Source organism: Lepidochelys kempii, chromosome 27, assembly GCF_965140265.1.
Source record: "Lepidochelys kempii isolate rLepKem1 chromosome 27, rLepKem1.hap2, whole genome shotgun sequence".
In the NCBI taxonomy this organism is placed as follows: Eukaryota; Metazoa; Chordata; order Testudines; family Cheloniidae; genus Lepidochelys; species Lepidochelys kempii.
The window spans coordinates 7,483,202-7,502,030 of record NC_133282.1 but is presented as its reverse complement, the minus strand read 5'-3'; the positions used below and the strand labels follow the sequence as shown (position 1 = coordinate 7,502,030).

Here is an 18,829-nt window from a genome sequence, read left to right as displayed (position 1 = left end):
GTCTCTATTCAAGCCTGAGTTAATTGTATCCAGTTTGCAAATTAATTCCAATTCAGCAGTCTCTCGTTGGAATCTGCTTTTGAAGTCTTTTTGTTGTAATATTGTGACTTTTAGGTCAGAGATCGAGTGACCAGAGAGATTGAAGTGTTCTCTGACTGGTTTATGAAAGTTATAATTCTTGACATCTGATTTGTGATGACATCTTCATCATCTGGACCCATGGAAAAGAAGCCCTTGAGGAATTCCACCCTGATTTCAACAATTTCCATCCCACCATCAACCTCAGCCTGGACCAGTCCACACAAGAGATCCACTTCCTGGACACTACGGTGCTAATAAGCGATGGTCACATAAACACCACCCTATACCGGAAACCTACTGACCGCTATTCCTACCTACATGCCTCCAGCTTTCACCCAGACCACACCACATGATCCATTGTCTACAGCCAAGCTCTATGATACAACCGCATTTGCTCCAAGCCCTCAGACAGAGACAAACACCGATAAGATCTCTATCAAGCATTCTTACAACTACAATACCCATCTGCTGAAGTGAAGAAACAGATTGACAGAGCCAGAAGAGTACCCAGAAGTCACCTGCTGCAGGACAGGCCTAACAAAGAAAATAACAGAATGCCACTAGCCGTCACCTTCAGCCCCCAACTAAAACCTCTCCAACACATTATCAAGGATCTACAACCTATCCTGAAGGACGACCTATCACTCTCACAAATCTTGGGAGACAGGCCAGTCCTTGCTTACAGACAGCCCCCCAACCTGAAGCAAATACTCACCAGCAACTACATACCACATAACAGAACCACTAACCCAGGAACCTATCCTTGCAACAAAGCCCGTTGCCAACTGTGCCCACATATCTATTCAGGGGACACCATCACAGGGCTTAATAACATCAGCCACACTATCAGAGGCTCGTTCACCTGCACATCTACCAAGGTGATATATGCCATCATGTGCCAGCAATGCCCCTCTGCCATGTACATTGGTCAAACTGGACTGTCTCTACGTAAAAGAATAAATGGACACAAATCAGATGTCAAGAATTATAACATTCATAAACCAGTTGGAGAACACTTCAATCTCTCTGGTCATGCGATTACAGACATGAAAGTTGCCATATTACAACAGAAAAACTTCAAAACCAGACTCCAGCGAGCGACTGCTGAATTGGAATTCATTTGCAAATTCGATACAATTAACTAAGGCTTGAATAGAGACTGAGAGTGGTTAAGTCATTATGCAAGGTAACCTATTTCCTCTTCTGTTTTCCTCCCCCCCCCCCCCCCCGCCACTGTTCCTCAGACGTTCTTGTTAAACCCTGGATTTGTGCTGGAAATGGCCCACCTTGATTATCATACACATTGTAAGGAGAGTGATCACTTTAGATAAGCTATTACCAGCAGGAGAGTGGGGTGGGGGGAGAGAAAACCTTTTGAAGTGATAAACACCCATTTTTTCATGGTCTGTGTGTATAAAACATCCTCACTGCATTTTCTGCTTTATGCATCCAATGAAGTGAGCTGTAGCTCACGAAAGCTCATGCTCAAATAAATTGGTTAGTCTCTAAGGTGCCACAAGTACTCCTTTTCTTTTTACTGTAACAAGAGTGATCAGGTAAGGTGAACTATTACCAGAAGGAGCGCGGAGGGTGGGGGGAAACTTTTTGTAGTGATAATCAAGGTGGGCCATTTCCAGCAGTTGACAAGAACAGCACATTCTTGTCAACTGCTGGAAATGGCCCATCTTGATTATCACTACAAAAGGTTCCCTTCCCCACCCCCCGCCCCCACTCTCCTATTGGTAATAGCTCACCTTACCTGATCACTCTTGTTACAGTGTGTATGGTAACATCCATTGTTTCATGTTCTCTGTGTATATAAATCTCCCCACTACATTTTCCACTGCATGCATCCAAAGAAAGCTTATGCTCAAATACATTTCTTAGTCTCTAAGGTGCCACAAGTACACCTTTTCTTTTTCCTCCAGAGGGGATCTAGCACTTAAAAGTGAAAAAGCCTTCGTGCCTGCCAGACCTATTAGCACAACATTGAAACTGTTAAAGAGCCATTCAAATGGTAATGAAGCCATTTAACAGGCTGTGACAAAGTTCCTCCTCTACCTTGGTGGGTCTTGCGCTTATTGGGGGATTTGCTTGCCTTGGAGCTTCACGGCAGCCCTCAGTTTGGCCGTTTTCATGATCCCACAGTCCAGGTCAACTCCTCCTGTGTCTGACCAGGAGCTGGGAGGTTTGGGGGGAACCCAGGCCTGCCTTCTACTCCGGGTTCCAGCCCAGGGCCCTGTGGAATGCAGCTGTCTAGAGCGCCTCCTGGAAAAGGTGTGCGACAGCTACAACTCCCTGGGCTACTTCCCCATGGCCTCCTCCCAACACCTTCTTTATCCTCACCATAGGACCTTCCTCCTGGTGTCTGATAATGCTTATCATTAACAGATTAAGTACATCAGATTAAGTACACCTGATTAAGTACATCAGGACTGTACTCCTCAGTTCTCCAACAGTCCATGTTCTCACTCTCAGCTCCTAGCACCTCTTGCTCCCAGCTCCTTACACGCGCACCACAAACTGAAGTGAGCTCCTTTTTAAACCCAGGTGCCCTGATTAGCCTGCCTTAATTGATTCTAGCAGCTTCTTGATTAGAACACCTGCAGCCAATCAGCTCATCTGTCCTAATTGTCTCCAGAAGGTTCCTGATTGTTCTGGAACTTTCCTTGTTACCTTCCCCAGGGAAAAGGGACCTACTTAACCTGGGGCTAATATATCTGCCTTCTATTACTCTCCTGTAGCCATCCGGCCCAACCCTGTCACAAGGCATTTGCCAACCCCCAAGTATATACTGTCAATTTCTGAATTTACTGACAAAAACAGTTGTGCGTTACTGTAATATTTACTCAGAACATGTTAGTTTACAGGACCTTAATTTAAAATTTGCTTTAAAAATATTTCATTAGTGTGTTCCTAAAGATTATAAAATCACATCTCTAATAAATCCTTGCATAGATTTTTAGATGCACAATCTGGGTATTCATCTTTAGCCTTAAATGCTTGGATCTTCAGACATAGTTTTTTTAAAATAAATCCTTTAAAAGACCACCCTTATCTAAAATATACATGGGGTCCCGGGCTGCCATGGGGCACAGGGGCACCAGTTTAATAATACTGCAAAAGGCCCCATAAATCCTAAGGATGGCCCTGTCTGTAGTTCCCCATATTTTCCTTCTTCCCTTTTTAAAAGATGGGCATTATATTTGCCTGTTTCCAATCGTCCGGGACCTCCCCCGATCGCCATTAGTTTTCAAAGATAATGGCCAATGGCTCTGCAATCACATCAGCCAACTCCCTCAACACCCTCAGATGCATTAGATCCGGCCTCATGGACTTGTGCACGTCCAGCTTTTCTAAACAGTACTTAACCTGTTCTTTCACCACTGAGGGCTGCTCATCTCCTCCCCATACTGTGCTGCCCAGTGGAGTAGTCTGGGAGCTGACTTTGTGAAGACAGAGGCAAAAAAAGCATTGAGCACATTAGCTTTTTCCACATCCTCTGTCACTAGGTTGCCTCCCCCATTCAGTAAGGGCCCCACACTTTCCCTGACCTTCTTCTTGTTGCTAATATACCTGTAGAAACCCTTCTTGTTACTCTTAACATCTCTTGCTTGCTGCAAGTCCAGGTGTGATTTGGCCTTCCTGATTTCAATCCTGCATGCCCGAGCAATATTTTTATACTCCTCCCTGGCCATGTGTCCAAGCTTCCACTTCTTGTAAGCTTCTTTTTTTGTGTTTAAGATCAGCAAGGATTTCACTGTGAAGCCAAGCTGGTCACCTGCCATATTTACTGTTCTTTCTACACATATAAGAAGGGCTGCTGGGCAGAGCAGCTTCAGTCACTCCTTAGCGCTCAAGGAGGGAGAACTGGTTGCGTTGCAGAAGGCGGGAAGATAGCGCCTGGGACAGAGCAGTGCTGGGCAGGATCAGGGGAGTGGGAGAGAGCTCCCGGCTGCCTGCTGACAGACTTGAGGCCCTGAGATGAGGGCAGAGAAGATGGTAAGAGCTGCAGGGAAGTGGCGCAGGGAAATAGACTGCAGGGTTGGAGGGGACACAGTACGTGGCTGCCAGCTATAGGGTCCCTGGGCTGTGACCCAAAGTAATGGGCAGACTCAGGTCCCTTCCCCCCCTTTGCCACCACTCACCACTGAGGAGGAAGTGGATGGACAATGGATTGCTGGTGCCCGGAAGGGGGGTAGAACCAAGTGCGGCACAGCCAAAGGGCTGTGTCTGGAAGAGGATGCCACGGCCCTGTGAATTACACGGGTCCTGGAGCAGAACTGACGGCGGTGAGACGTCACCAGACGGAGGCACACTGGCCAACAGAGCTAAGTCCCAGGACAGCCAGCAGGAGGCACCACAGCGGTGAGTCCATACCATCACATCACCGCTCGGTGCTGATTCACTTGGTGATTATCTGCTCTATTCATTCCCTCTGAAGCATCTGACATTAGCCACTGTTGGCAGACAGGATACTGGGCTACAAGTCTTTGGTCTGACCCAGTATGGCCGTTCTTATGTCCAAATTAAAAGAGGAAACTTTTCAGGGGATTCCTTATCACCATTGCTGTTCATGGTAGTGATGCTGCCACTGACACGGATGGTCTGCGGGATGATTTGTGCTTATTAACAGCAAAGAGCAAAAGCCAGTTAACCATCTGTAATACATGGATGATCTGAACCATCTGTAATACATGGATGATCTGAAACTGCATGGAATATCGCAAAAGGAGATGCAGAGACTGATGCCATATGTAGAAAAGTTTGAAGATACAAAGTTTCAGGTTGGCTTGGCTCAATGTGGAGTGGCAACTGTAAAGAGGGGCAAACTGGTACCATCAGATGACATAAAAACTGATGAAGGTATTAGCCAAGATGTCTCTCAGCTTGATCCCTACAAATACCTTGTAATCAGGGAACTGTCTGAGTTACTACAGAAGGAAGTCAAAGAAGAAAGTGAGGAAAGGATATTACAGATGACTAAGAACTACTCTAAGGACAAAACTCAAAGAATTTTATTTTAGCCTTTAATATGTGGACGATACATGTAATACTGGACACTGCTGGAGTGATCAAGTGGCATGAAGAAGAGGAGAAAAAAAATAAATATCCAAACGAGGAAGCTGTTAGTGATTCATTATTATTATTATAGGCAAGCATCAATCCATTGGATCATGGTATATGCCTAAGAGGTCTCCTCAGGTGTCTGATGAATCTGATTATGACTGACAAGCCCAATTTGAGAACGACACAGCTTGTTACAAATTTCACAGATGCATCTGTTGTCTGAGTGGGAGTCCAAAATTACAGCACACAGCTTTCTTCTTTCTCACTTTGCTTCTGTCCTCTGAATCAAAGTCGCTTTCCGTTGAGCTGCACCCAGTGCCAGATATTCCATCCAGATTGGACAGAATCAAAGACTAATGCATACCAATAAAGACGTGGACAGGACATACATCCGACGAGGTGATGGAGGGAAAGGTCTGCTATTGGTGGAGGAAGCAATTGAGAATGAAGACTATAGCATCAAAATACATGAGGAATCAACCAGAACAAAAGATGTTTCTTGATTTTAGCAAACCTTTTGACACGGTCTCCCACAGTATTCTTGTCAGCAAGTTAAAGAAGTACGGGCTGGATGAATGCACTATAAGGTGGGTAGAAAGTTGGCTAGATTGTCGGGCTCAACGGGTAGTGATCAATGGCTCCATGTCTAGTTGGCAGCCGGTGTCAAGTGGAGTGCCCCAGCGGTCGGTCCTGGGGCCGGTTTTATTCAATATCTTCATAAATGATCTGGAGGATGGTGTGGATTGCACTCTCAGCAAATTAGCGGATGATACTAAACTGGGAGGAGTGGTAGATACGCTGGAGGGCAGGGATAGGATACAGAGGGACCTAGACAAATTGGAGGATTGGGCCAAAAGAAATCTGATGAGGTTCAATAAGGATAAGTGCAGGGTCCTGCACTTAGGACGGAAGAACCCAATGCACAGCTACAGACTAGGGACCAAATGGCTAGGCAGCAGTTCTGCAGAAAAGGACCTAGGGGTGACAGTGGACGAGAAGCTGGATATGAGTCAGCAGTGTGCCCTTGTTGCCAAGAAGGCCAATGGCATTTTGGGATGTATAAGTAGGGGCATAGCCAGCAGATCGAGGGACTTGATTGTCCCCCTCTATTCGACATTGGTGAGGCCTCATCTGGAGTACTGTGTCCAGTTTTGGGCCCCACACTACAAGAAGGATGTGGATAAATTGGAAAGAGTCCAGCGAAGGGCAACAAAAATGATTAGGGGTCTGGAACACATGACTTATGAGGAGAGGCTGAGGGAACTGGGATTGTTTAGCCTGCAGAAGAGAAGAATGAGGGGGGATTTGATAGCTGCTTTCAACTACCTGAGAGGTTGTTCCAGAGAGGATGGTTCTAGACTATTCTCAGTGGTAGAAGAGGACAGGACAAGGAGTAATGGTCTCAAGTTGCAGTGGGGGAGGTTTAGGTTGGATATTAGGAAAAACTTTTTCACTAGGAGGTTGGTGAAACACTGGAATGCATTGCCTAGGGAGGTGGTGGAATCTCCTTCCTTAGAAGTTTTTAAGGTCAGGCTTGACAAAGCCCTGGCTGGGATGATTTAATTGGGGATTGGTCCTGCTTTTGAGCAGGGGGTTGGACTAGATGACCTCCTGAGGTCCCTTCCAACCCTGATATTCTATGATTCTTTGATAATCTGGTTGTGATCACAAGAGATGGCTGAGTGTGCATCCTAGGCCAAGAAAGCATCAAAGAAAGGAGAAACCAAATCAACTGATCACCATATTTGGGGTTGGGAAGGAATTTTCCTCCAGGGCAGATTGAAAGAGGCCCTGGATGTTTTTCGCCTTCCTCTGTAGCATGGGACACGGGTCACTTGTTGGAGGATTCTCTGCTCCTTGAAGTCTTTAAACCACAATTTGAGGACTTCAATAGCTCAGACATAGGTGAGAGGTTTTCCGCAGGAGTGGGTGGGTGAAATTCTGTGGCCTGCGTTGTGCAGGAGGTCGGACTAGATGATCATAATGGTCCCTTCTGACCTTCATATCTGTGAATCTATATAAAAAACAAACAAAGGAAGACTCAAAAGATTTACACAGAAATCAGTGCACGTGCAGTGGTGGAGAGAGAGGCAACCTATTAGTGATCGAAGTTGAACAAACTCCTGGCTTGTAGAAAGCCTCTCAAAAGAGAGGCAGAGAGAGACTCACTGTGAATGCCCAAGAGCAGTCGGTCCTTAAAGCTTAATTAAATTTGCAACATAACTGACCGACAGAACTGCTCCCCAAACTGCAGAGCGTGTTCCAAAAAGGAAAAACCAATCGAGCATGTATCGAGCGCCTGCAGGAGCCAGACTGGGAGAGAACATAGGAACAGACACAATGAGGCTGCCGAGTGTCTGCATTGGAGCCTCTGTGACCGGTACGGATTTAAACGAACTGGACGGTGTTATGACCACTGGATCAAAAGCACACCAGAGGATAAGATTTTATAGGATCTGGCAGTTGTCATAGACCTAACAGTTCTGGCAAACAGGCTGGACATAGTTGCTGTAGGGAAAAAAGGGCAAACCAGACCATGTTAAAATTGATATTGCCATCCCAGGAGACAGAAATGCAAACAAGGAGGTGATGACATATGAAGAATTTTGCCAGGAAGTGAATAAATTATGGAAACTAGAACAAAGACAATCCAGTGATTACTGGAGCACCTTGTGAGACCCCCCAGGGCATGAATAAGCAGCTTAGGGACACATTAGGAGTGAGACACATCATGATGAGCAACCTCCAACAGACCACTCCTTGACACCCTGAGAATTTTAAAGAAAGTCAAAGGAGAACAAGTGCATTTGAGCACTTAATATGCAGGAATTCTACAGAAGGTTTAACAAAACTCCTGGCTACCCAAACCGATGGGTTCATAGTCACGATTTATTGGTGACCCATGGTGATAAATGTTAGGCAGTAGCTTTCCCCTTTTTATGCTTAAAGTTCTTCTATGTTAAGATTTTTTTTTAAAATGATGTAATATTCTGGTAATAGTAATTATCAGGGGGTCAGAACTTAGAGAACCTCCAGCAACAGAAATCAGGATATTCATTATGTGAAGGACCCAAGTGTGAAACATGCTTCTTTACAGTGTCCTCCCAACAGAAATGAGACAGAAAAATTATTCCCAGGTAGGGTGACCAGATGTCCCGATTTTATGGGGAGAGTCCCGATTTTGGGGTCTTTTTCTTATATGGGCTCCTATTACCGCTACAGACTAGGGACCAAATGGCTCGGCAGCAGTTCTGCAGAAAAGGACTTAGGGGTTACAGTGGACGAGAAGCTGGATATGAGTCAACAGTGTGCCCTTGTTGCCAAGAATTTTGGGATGTATATGTAGGGGCATTGCCAGCAGATAGAGGGATGTGATTGTTCCCCTCTATTCAACATTGGTGAGGCCTCATCTGGAGTACTGTGTCCAGTTTTGGGCCCCACACTACAAGAAGGATGTAGAAAAATTGAAAAGCGTCCAGCAGAGGGCAATAAAAGTGATTAGGGGACTGGAACACATGAGTTATGAGGAGAGGCTGAGGGAACTGGGATTGTTTAGTCTGCGGAAGAATGAGGGGGGATTTGATTGCTGCTTTCAACTACCTGAAAGGGGGTTCCAAAGAGGATGGATCTAGACTGTTCTCAGAGGTAGCTGATGACAGAACAAGGAGTAATGGTCTCAAGTTGCAGTGGGGGAGGTATAGGTTGGATATTAGGAAAAACTTTTTCACTAGGAGGGTGGTGAAACACTGGAATGCGTTACCTAGGGAGGTGGTGGAATCTCCTTCCTTAGATATTTTTTAAGGTCAGGCTTGACAAAGCCCTGGCTGGGATGATTTAATTGGGGATCGGTCCTGCTTTGAGCAGGGGGTTGGACTAGATGACCTCCTGAGGTCCCTTCCAACCCTGATATTCTATGATTACCCCCCAACCCCTGTCCCAATTTTTCACACTTGTTGTCTGGTCACCCTACCCCCACAGGAAAAGGAAAGGGGACTGGGAAGAGAGAGGGTCAGCTTCTGCTCTCATTTACATTGGTGTTAAATTTACATGGAGCTACTCCAGATTTACACCACTAAAGATACTCTAGTTTAAACAAAGTATAATTAAAAATAATAGTATTCTTCCTTCATTTTATTAATTACTAAGGGATGGAAGCCAAAAGTAGGTAGAGCGAGGGGGTGAGCAGCATCCTGCATGGATAATTCCTTTGTGTTCCTTAGATGTGTAGCTAGTTCTTCTTGGGGGGTTTGTCCATATATATATAAAAAATCAAGCACGTGTGTGCTCAGTGCACTCGAGACAGAGATTTTTGGTCAGCAGTTTCAGTTGGGACAGTGCCTATGCCCTTATAGTCCTCATGCCTCCCTCCAAGAGCATGAAAGATGGGGCTTGCCCCAACCTCCCTTCAGATATGTAGATGGCTCCCAGAGACTCTAACGTTTGGTGCCTTATGCACAGACTGTTCATAGAATCATAGAATATCAGGGTTGGAAGGGACCTCAGGAGGTCATCTAGTCCAACCCCCTGCTCAAAGCAGGACCAATCCCCTATTTTTGCCCCCCGATCCCTAAATGCCCCCCTCAATGATTGAACTTACAACCCTGGGTTTAGCAGGCCAATGCTCAAACCACTGAGCTATCCCTCCCCCCTGTTATGAGGGTGCATCTTGTTGCTTAGCCATGCTAAGCCTAGATGGCAATGTTACCTTTCCTTCCACATCTCCCTCTATTCCCTCATTACGTCTGTTGTGCTTTGCTGATCTGCATCCAATGTGTCTGTGCCTAGAACTGTGTTCCAGGCGCAGCACCACCAGTGCTGAATAGAGGACCTCTTGCATGACATGAAGGGCCCAAAATGCCATCTCCATGCCACATTGCACTTGCATCTAATTCACTGTACACTCATTCTGCCCCCTACCTCCCAAAATGGCTTTCGGCCATTGCTACTTTCCAAACTGCACCTTCTCACTCGCTAGCCAACGTACTGACTTAAGTAGAGTTCAAAGGAGGAGAACGTCCAAAGCGAAGGCAGGGGAGGACTTCTGACAAAAGGAAGGAGAGAAGGGGACAGGATTATAATTTGAGGATTCCTGCCTCATGTGGGTTTAAATATCAGCTTTAATGTTCCACTTAATGTGTCTTTCCAGAGTGAATTGTGAAGAGAAGGACAGGAGTTGGGGGCTTCTGAACATCTCATGGTAGCCATAGTGGTAGGACGGCCCTGTTCAAAATGCTCACATCACCATGACATAGAAGCTGTCAGCCAACTATGTGGGTTTATTGTGAATCTTTCTGACGTCACAAGCTTCAAATCCCCCATGGCTGTTAAGCGTTGAAGTCCGACGTTTGACATGTGCAAAATCCCCAGTTGATAAGCACTGAAATCTTGGTTATCTGAGCCCCAGCGAGCTGAAATTCTTAGTTAGCTTGAAGGTCAGCTGTAATTCTACCAAGCTCCTGGGCTCTGTTTGCTGCTTGCCTGAAGCTCTGCTGAGCGGACTGTGCTTTGGGGAAGCCTGACAATGCTGTGTAATCAGGGGAGCCAGCCAGTGTTTTTGGACAGTTATGTTCATTATAGGGGAATTTGTGAACGCAGACTTCAGAGCATACTGGACTAGTTGCTCCCCGTTTTCCAAATGCCCAGTTAGTGTAAATCAATGGAATTTAGCTCCTAACTCCCTTAGAGATTGTCTACACAGGGAGTTATTCTGGAATACAAGTGCTGTTCCAAATTAGCTTAATCCACTTCCAAAATGGATTAAGCTAATTCAGAATAAGGCACTGTTGTTCTGAAATAGTCTTCACATGTGTAGTTCAACAGGAATAGTTAATCTGCCTTAAATTCACACCCTACTTTATTCTGGATTAACTCTCATGGGTAGACAAACCCTAATCTTTGCATCTTTACGTCACAGAGACACCTTTGAAAATTGTACACATGGTTTTTCATGACATGATCACATAGTATATTTTCCACGGGCCCCCTGCCTTGTTCAGTTCACATGATGGACGCAAAAGGTGGAAGAATCAAAGTTGTACAGAGCGCTGTGTAAACCTGGCATTTCCTACATTTTCAAGTGGCTGACCTTGCAGCCTAAGGTTTTGTTCACACTTGTGGTAGCCCCTAGGATACATGTAGCTACATGCAGCAGTGAAATGCTCTGGCAGGAGGAAGGCAGCTAGAAAAAGCTCTGGCAGTGGGGTGCTGCTGGAGCCTTTCTTCTCTGCCTTTCCCCAGTCCCACTGCTCCAGCAGTGGGGAGGCTGTGGGACACTACACTGCTGGAAATAGCAGTGTAGATGGGGGAGGCACTGTTTGGGCATGTAGAGAGCCATGTAGGGTATATACCCTAGGGTCCAGGGTGTCTGTACTCTACCCTACAAAGAAGTGCCTCGCCGTCTACACCACTAATTGTACTGTGCTAGCTGGGCTGGGCTCTAAACCGCTATAAGTGTAGACAAACCATAGGTAATGTTCTTTTAACATATATGTTTTTTGCGGGGGGAGGCTTACATAATGGGGGAAATATATTTCAAACCAGATTTCTGCGTGGTAGAAAATAGCTGTGGTCATAGAATCATAGAATCATAGAATATCAGGGTTGGAAGGGACCTCAGGAGGTCATCTAGTCCAACCCCCTGCTCAAAGCAGGACCAATCCCCAATTAAATCATCCCAGCCAGGGCTTTGTCAAGCCTGACCTTAAAAACTTCTAAGGAAGGAGATTCTACCACCTCCCTAGGTAACGCATTCCAGTGTTTCACCACCCTCCTAGTGAAAAAGTTTTTCCTAATATCCAACCTAAACCTCCCCCACTGCAACTTGAGACCATTACTCCTTGTCCTGTCCTCTTTCTCCTTGTCCTGTCCTCTCTGGAACCACCTCTCAGGTAGTTGAAAGCAGCTATCAAATCCCCCCTCATTCTTCTCTTCTGCAGACTAAACAATCCCAGTTCCCTCCGCCTCTCCTCATAAGTCATGTGTTCCAGACCCCTAATCATTTTTGTTGCCCTTCGCTGGACTCTCTCCAATTTATCCACATCCTTCTTGTAGTGTGGGGCCCAAAACTGGACACAGTACTCCAGATGAGGCCTCACCAATGTCGAATAGAGGGGGACGATCACGTCCCTCGATCTGCTTGGTAGGCCCCTACTTATACATCCCAAAATGCCATTGGCCTTTTTGGCAACAAGGGCACATGCTGACTCATATCCAGCTTCTCGTCCACTGTCACCCCTAGGTCCTTTTCCGCAGAACTGCTGCCTAGCCATTTGGTCCCTAGTCTGTAGCTGTGCATTGGGTTCTTCCATCCTAAGTGCAGGACCCTGCACTTATCCTTATTGAACCTTATCAGATTTCTTTTGGCCCAATCCTCCAATTTGTCTAGGTCCCTCTGTATCCTATCCCTGCCCTCCAGCGTATCTACCACTCCTCCTAGTTTAGTATCATCCACAAATTTGCTGAGAGTGCAATCCACACCATCCTCCAGATCATTTATGAAGATATTGAATAAAACCGGCCCCAGGACCGACCCCTGGGGCACTCCACTTGACACCGGCTGCCAACTAGACATGGAGCCATTGGGTATCTCAAATCTCAGAAAGAGACAGAGGTTGTCTGGACAGTGGCCTGGCCTCTCCAAGAGACAGGACATCTTATCTGCAAACCCCGCCCCTCACGCAGCCCCCCGCTCCCATCCCTAGAAACCTTCTTGCACATTTAGGAGTTATGGAACCTGCCATTACACAACTGCTACCCAAGGGGGAAGAAGCCCACAGAACGGGCCACTCTGTGCTCCGAGTCTGGAGAGGCTATTGATGTTTCAGTGGCCAGCAGCAGCATCTGCAGAGGTGAGCCGGATTAACCCCCCCTACCCCAATGACAAATCCAAAATCTGCCTGGTTGACCACAAAAGATGGTCCTGATTCTCTCACACGGTGTCCATCAAATAGCCCTGCAATGAAAAGCTACTGAGCTGGCAAGTAGCACATGGTGATTTCTCCACTCCTCTCTGAACAGCACATTTGCCAGCATAAGAAATTCATCCCAACCCCTTTTGGGGAGAAGAGGGGTAAGTGTAGTAACGATTCCAAACATGATCCTATGCACAAGCTCTCTTTTAACTTTGCATGCCACCCTCAGAGCCACAGCAGCCAATTAGCTAACCTGTTCTTCCTCTGGTGACTTAGCATTCCTGCTTCTCTTTTTAGAGGAAACTACATTTGAAGCTGGAGTCAAAGTTCAGATCCACAGCCAGTCGGAGCCACCCTTCGTCCAAGAGCTTGGGTTCGGAGTGGCCCCTGGATTTCAGACCTTTGTCGCCACACAGGAGCAACGGGTGAGTCTGTGGTTTGATGTGTGGAATGGGAACGTTTTCCTATGGTGTGTCACTTCTAAGGGGAGAGATGGAGAGACCCTTTCCTGAAGCAACTCCCCTAATCCTGTTTTCCCTGCACTTCTAGGAGGGGTAGAACCTACCCTAATGAGGCTGCTACTCTAAATAGGCCACTGAGTAGCCCAAGGTCTCGGTCACCACTCTGTCAGGAGGCAAATGTCATACAAACGTGGGTATGGCTGCTTGGTCACTTCTCCCACTCTTATCTCTGTGCCGCTCATTCTCCAGGCCTGGTGCTGCCCCTGCTGCTCCCAACTCTCCAGGGAACTTTGTGACATATGTATTTCTCCCCGTTTTTCATTTCAGCGGCAAATCGGATCACAGTTGAATTTACCTAAAACACCCCTGACAACAGAGAAATACATGGAGCAAGGACAGATGGGGAGGGGGGGATTTGGTGGGCGGTGTTTGTTTTCATTGGGTGTGGGGAGGAAGAGAAGGGTGCTGACCAGAAAAAACCTCTGCAAACCCTGAACCTGTCCAGTCTGGCTCTGAGTAGATGTTGCCATTCCTACTTGAAAACTGAGAGGTGCTTTATCTTTGTGACAAAACCAGCATGGTGGGCAGAGTGCTCTCTTGCAACCCACAGCTTGAGAACCACTGAGTTACATATTTAAACCCTACCCCTTGAATGGAAGCTTGCTGGCATTCTACCACGCTATGGGATCTCAGGCTACGAAGAGGAAATTTCAGCACTGAAGAGTTGGTTGCAGAATTAGGAGTGAAGCCCTGTGCATAAATTTTGGCTTGTTTGTTGACTTGGATGTTCGCAGTAAAATGTAAAGTTTCAAAGGGGCAAAGGGGCTGCCACTAGTGCTGGGCAGACATCGTTTTTCTTCTGTCTGATGTATGCCCACACCTTTGAAGTCAGCAGAACCATGCTGAAAATTGCATAGAAACAAATTTACTTCCAGAATGTTGGCATTTCTGCCTCCCGTTCTGATCAGAACCGGGGCATGTTTGAAAATGAAGACTAGCATTGGCCAAAGCCTTTCCCCATCTCCAGCGATAACTAGCTTATTTTATCCAAACTGGTTTGTCCATCTGTAACTGTCACTGGGATGATCTTATTAATGAAGTCCATATGAGACACACAGATCTGATGGCTATTTACAGGAAGGCTGCTGTACGCAGACCTAGCAGTATAAAAGGATGTTAAACTGAGTATAAATATTTTGTATATGCACTCTAAAGCCTGCAATGCAAAGAGGCCTTAGTGTAGATAAGAACCAGGCCCACTGGAATTCCATACTAGTACTTATGGTAACGACTAATGGCTAAAAATCTGTACACAGAAATTCTCATTTGTCCCATCATTGCCTGCCCTCAGTAGCTGGTGCTTTGTGCTCTCTGAGAGGATTATGCAAGACTGAAGACAGGGTGTGGAATCTGCCCTGCCGGTCTTACAAACACACAGCTCCCCCTTGTGACTGGGGAAGAGAACGTGCCAGCCGGCTGGAGAGCTCTGCCCCCATTCCATGTGGCCAGCCTAGCCCAGAGGGTGAAAACTCTGTCAAATCCAGTAGCATTCCAGAGCAAAAGAGGAGACCAGTAGGGAGTAATCGCCCAGAGGAAGTTCCCTGTGTGCATGCAAGATCTTTGCACATATCCCCTGCTGGCTGTTCGCACACTAAGCTGGAAGCATGCGTGAACACAGGCCAAAGGCTGATTTGTGCCACTGAGGCTAGAAGCCAGGCTTTGCTAGCAAGGTTGATTTGCTGCAGTTAAATCAGTCTGTGATCCTCCCTGTGACGCATTGGAATAACGAATCCCTGACAGCACCCCCGCCCTCAGGTCTGGATGGGTGACAGTCAGAGAGACTTTTATTCATTGCCTGTCATTTGAAACAAGTGTGTGTGAAATTCTAATCTGGCAGGATTGTGGGAGGGTAGAAGGTTGGTAACACACAGATTATTTCTGGAGTGGATGAACTGGAGGCTGACGGTAGCTTGTCGGCAGGGCTCATTACTCCTGGGGAGGGCTGTGCAAAACCCAAACAGTCAGAACAATAGCATTTAGTTCCACGTGAAAGGAAACGTTTTGTTTTCAAGGGTTCTTTTTACCTTTAAAAAAAATTGATCTAAAATTTGAAAGGAGACAATAGAAAAATGTGGGCCAGCGAGAGGTAGAATGACTTTGAGGCCTGGCCGTTTGGGCATCTGCCGGGAGGTGGCAGACCCAAACTCCCGTCCCACTGCTACACTGACTCATTATTTATGCCCAGTGGAACAGCTTTGACAGGAGAGATTGAGAGCCTGCCCCAGATGACCCTCTAGCCTAGTGGTTAGGGCAAGTTCAAATCCCTTCTTCACAGCAAGCCGCAGGGGGGGACCTGGGTCTCCCACGCCCGGGGGGAGTGGGCTAATCACTGGGAGAAATGTTAACAGAGGGACACCTCCTCCGTTTGTCTTGGAGAATGACTGACCTGGTGCAGGCACCTGCCTCCTGGCTGTGAATCCCAAGCAGAAGGAGACGCCTCCCTCCGGCCCAGAGTTGGGGCCCTACATCCCTATGAGGGGCGGGGCTTCAGCTTCACCCCGCTTCCTGACCTTTCCTATTGGCTAGTTTAGGGAGCTCCCTGCTCAGCTTGCTGGCTTGTAGGTTCCCAGGAATGGGAGTCACAAAAGTTTGGTGCTGCTGTGCTCAGCGTGGTAACGCCCAAATCACCCCCCTTCCTGTGCAGAGCAGCGGAAGGGTCTGAAAGTGGCCCTGGCTTGGAAAGAACGGCCTAGGCCTTTGCCTTATTTCATAGCATCGGAGACATGTCGGGCTGGACGGGACCTTGCCAGGTCAGCAAGTCCAGGCCCCCTGCGCTGAGACAGGACCAATAAACCTAGATCATCTGTGAGTGGGGTTTGCCCAGCCTGTTCTTCAACACCTCCAGGGTTGGAAATTCCTCAACCTCCCTGGGAAGCCTGTTTGAGCTTCACTACCTTGAGAGTTAGAACATTTTTCCTAATATCTCACCTAAATCTCCCTTGCTGCAGATTAAGCCCATTACTCCTTGTCCTACCTTCAGTGGAGATGGACAACAACGGATCCCCATCCTCTTTATAACAGCCCTGGGGGGCTGGAACAATGTGTACAGTGGGGGTGTGCTGAAAGCCAGTGAACCAAACTGTAAACCCTGCATAGGATGGAAACTGCTTCAAGCCAAGGGGGGCTGCCCTCCCCCGCACACTTGGTTCCAGCACCCCTGGAACAGCCCTTAACATATTTGAGGACTTATCAGGTTCCCTACCCCCCACCCCAGTCTTCTTTTCTTGAGACTAAACATGCCCCATTTTTTTAATGTTTTAAATCCTTGTCAGCCTGGTCCTGGTATCAGTGAGCCATCAACCCATGCTTGGGTTGCCAGGTGATCTGGTGATTGATTGCTAGGGCTAGAACGGGTGATCCTTATAAGCAGGGGACTATCGAGTAGGAGTAGGAAGGTGATATTACCTGTGTGTATGGCATTGGTGTAACCGTGACTGCTAGACTGGGCCCAGTTCTGGTGTCCGCACCTCCAAAGGATATAGAGAAATTGGAGAGGGTTTAGAGAATGGCTGTGAATATGATTCGAGGTCTGAGAAACCTTCCTCACAGTGAGAGTTAAGGTCTGTCTACACTGCACGTTAAGTCCAGGCTCAGACTTAGGTTTCAGCCTAAGCTCTTTTTCCGTCCACACACAGATCAGTCAGACTGGTCAGCAAGCACTCAGGACTGGGGTCCTAGGATCATGGTAGGGGGATGGGTCATAGCCAAGTCCAGCTGTGACTCAGGTCCACATCCTGTCATTTTGCAGCGTGGACCAAATCAAGGTGCAGACTGGAGTCAGAAGGTCTGTGTAGCGCAGTATGGACATGTTAGCAAGGTTCTGAGACCCGAGTCCAGCAATTGTAAACCATGTTTACAATGCAGCGTGGATGCTCAAGCATGGCTTTGGAAACACCACGTCCACCAGCCCCACAGACTGTGTTTGCAATGCAGTGTAGACGTGGCCAAAGAACTCGACCTTTTTAACTTACTGAGGTTCAGAGGCAAGTTGCTTACTTTCGGTAAGTCCCTAACAGAGGAGATGACTTCTGATAGTAGATGGCTCTCCAGGCCATCAGATCAAAGTCAAACGAGATCCGTCCCTGGAAGCTGAAGCTAGACCACTTCAAAACGGGAACAAGGCACCATTTTTTTTAACATCACTTATCTCAGGGTATGATAGATTCTCCACATGAATTCTTTAACTCGAGACTGGATGTCTCTGTCTCGAATGGACACTGTAGAGGAACCTCAGGGTATTGGACTAGATGCAGGGTAAGATTCCCTGGCCAGGTGATTGATTGCACTGGCCGTAAATTCTCTGACCTCACTGCCTCCCTGGTGTCCACCTCAGACCATCTCTCCCCAGGTATAAAAATCACCTGAAAGCTGTTTTATTCCAAGGGTATTTGGTGACTACCACTGTTTTCAATATGGATTACCTCATAATGACCCCCAGGCCTTGATTGTTTTCTGTTTGGATTTCATAAGGGTGAATCATTCACTGTATTGTTTCTATTACATTTGCCAGAGCCCACAGAGTGGATTTCATCCCTGCCTTACCTTGTCTGGCTGCAGGCCAGCTGATGCCTCTGTTTCCCCTCATACAGGTTGGCTCTCTTGACCTGCCCAGGACATACTGCCACGCCCCAAGTCTCTTTCTGGGCACAGCTTTATCCTTAAAACTTAGTCAAAACATCAAACCCAAAACAGTTCCTCTAGATAGGCCCTGGGCTACAGTTCCTGTTGGCTTTTCCCCTGGCTTGTCTCCATGCTGACAGGAAGACATGCCCTTTCCTTCAGTCCCCTCTGTTTCAGGGCCCACTGCAGAGGCCTGTCTCCTGTTGCAGCTCCTTCCAGCTGAGCTTTCTCAGCCCTTCCTAGAAAACACCTGACACCTTCTCAGCTGGGCCTGATAAATGAACAGGGCTGGCTGGCTCCCAGCCCTCAAAGGGGCAGGCAACCCTGTGGCCGTCCCTTCAGAGTATTGTTGTTTGGTGTTGTGTAACTGGCTGGTGAGGGTGTGTTACAGGTCCCCTCCATGGCTGCTTCCCAGAGGAGATGAGTTGGTACAACCAGCAGCTATGGCAGCCTGGCTCTCAAGCTAGCTGGCTCTGAAAGTCTCTGGTTCAGTTCCTGGCCCGTTGGCCCAAGAGGGTGGCTATCACAGTTGCTCACTTACAACAGTCCCAACATGTGCTAGCCACTTTCCAGAAACTCAAGAAGGGACGGTCCCTGCCCATGGGGGCTCAGGGTTGAAGGACAAAG

General features: G+C 47.3%; 1 protein-coding gene across 3 annotated transcripts in view; it reads left to right on the top strand.

The window, feature by feature from the left end:
* Positions 1-18,829, top strand: part of ASIC2 (acid sensing ion channel subunit 2) — a 1,343,693-nt gene that overhangs the window by 1,192,093 nt on the left and 132,771 nt on the right. For all 3 annotated transcript variants that reach the window (XM_073325645.1, XM_073325646.1, XM_073325647.1), the window contains exon 3: positions 13,359-13,486. In XM_073325645.1, coding sequence (XP_073181746.1) covers positions 13,359-13,486 — 128 coding nt within the window. The remainder of the gene's footprint in view (positions 1-13,358; positions 13,487-18,829) is intronic.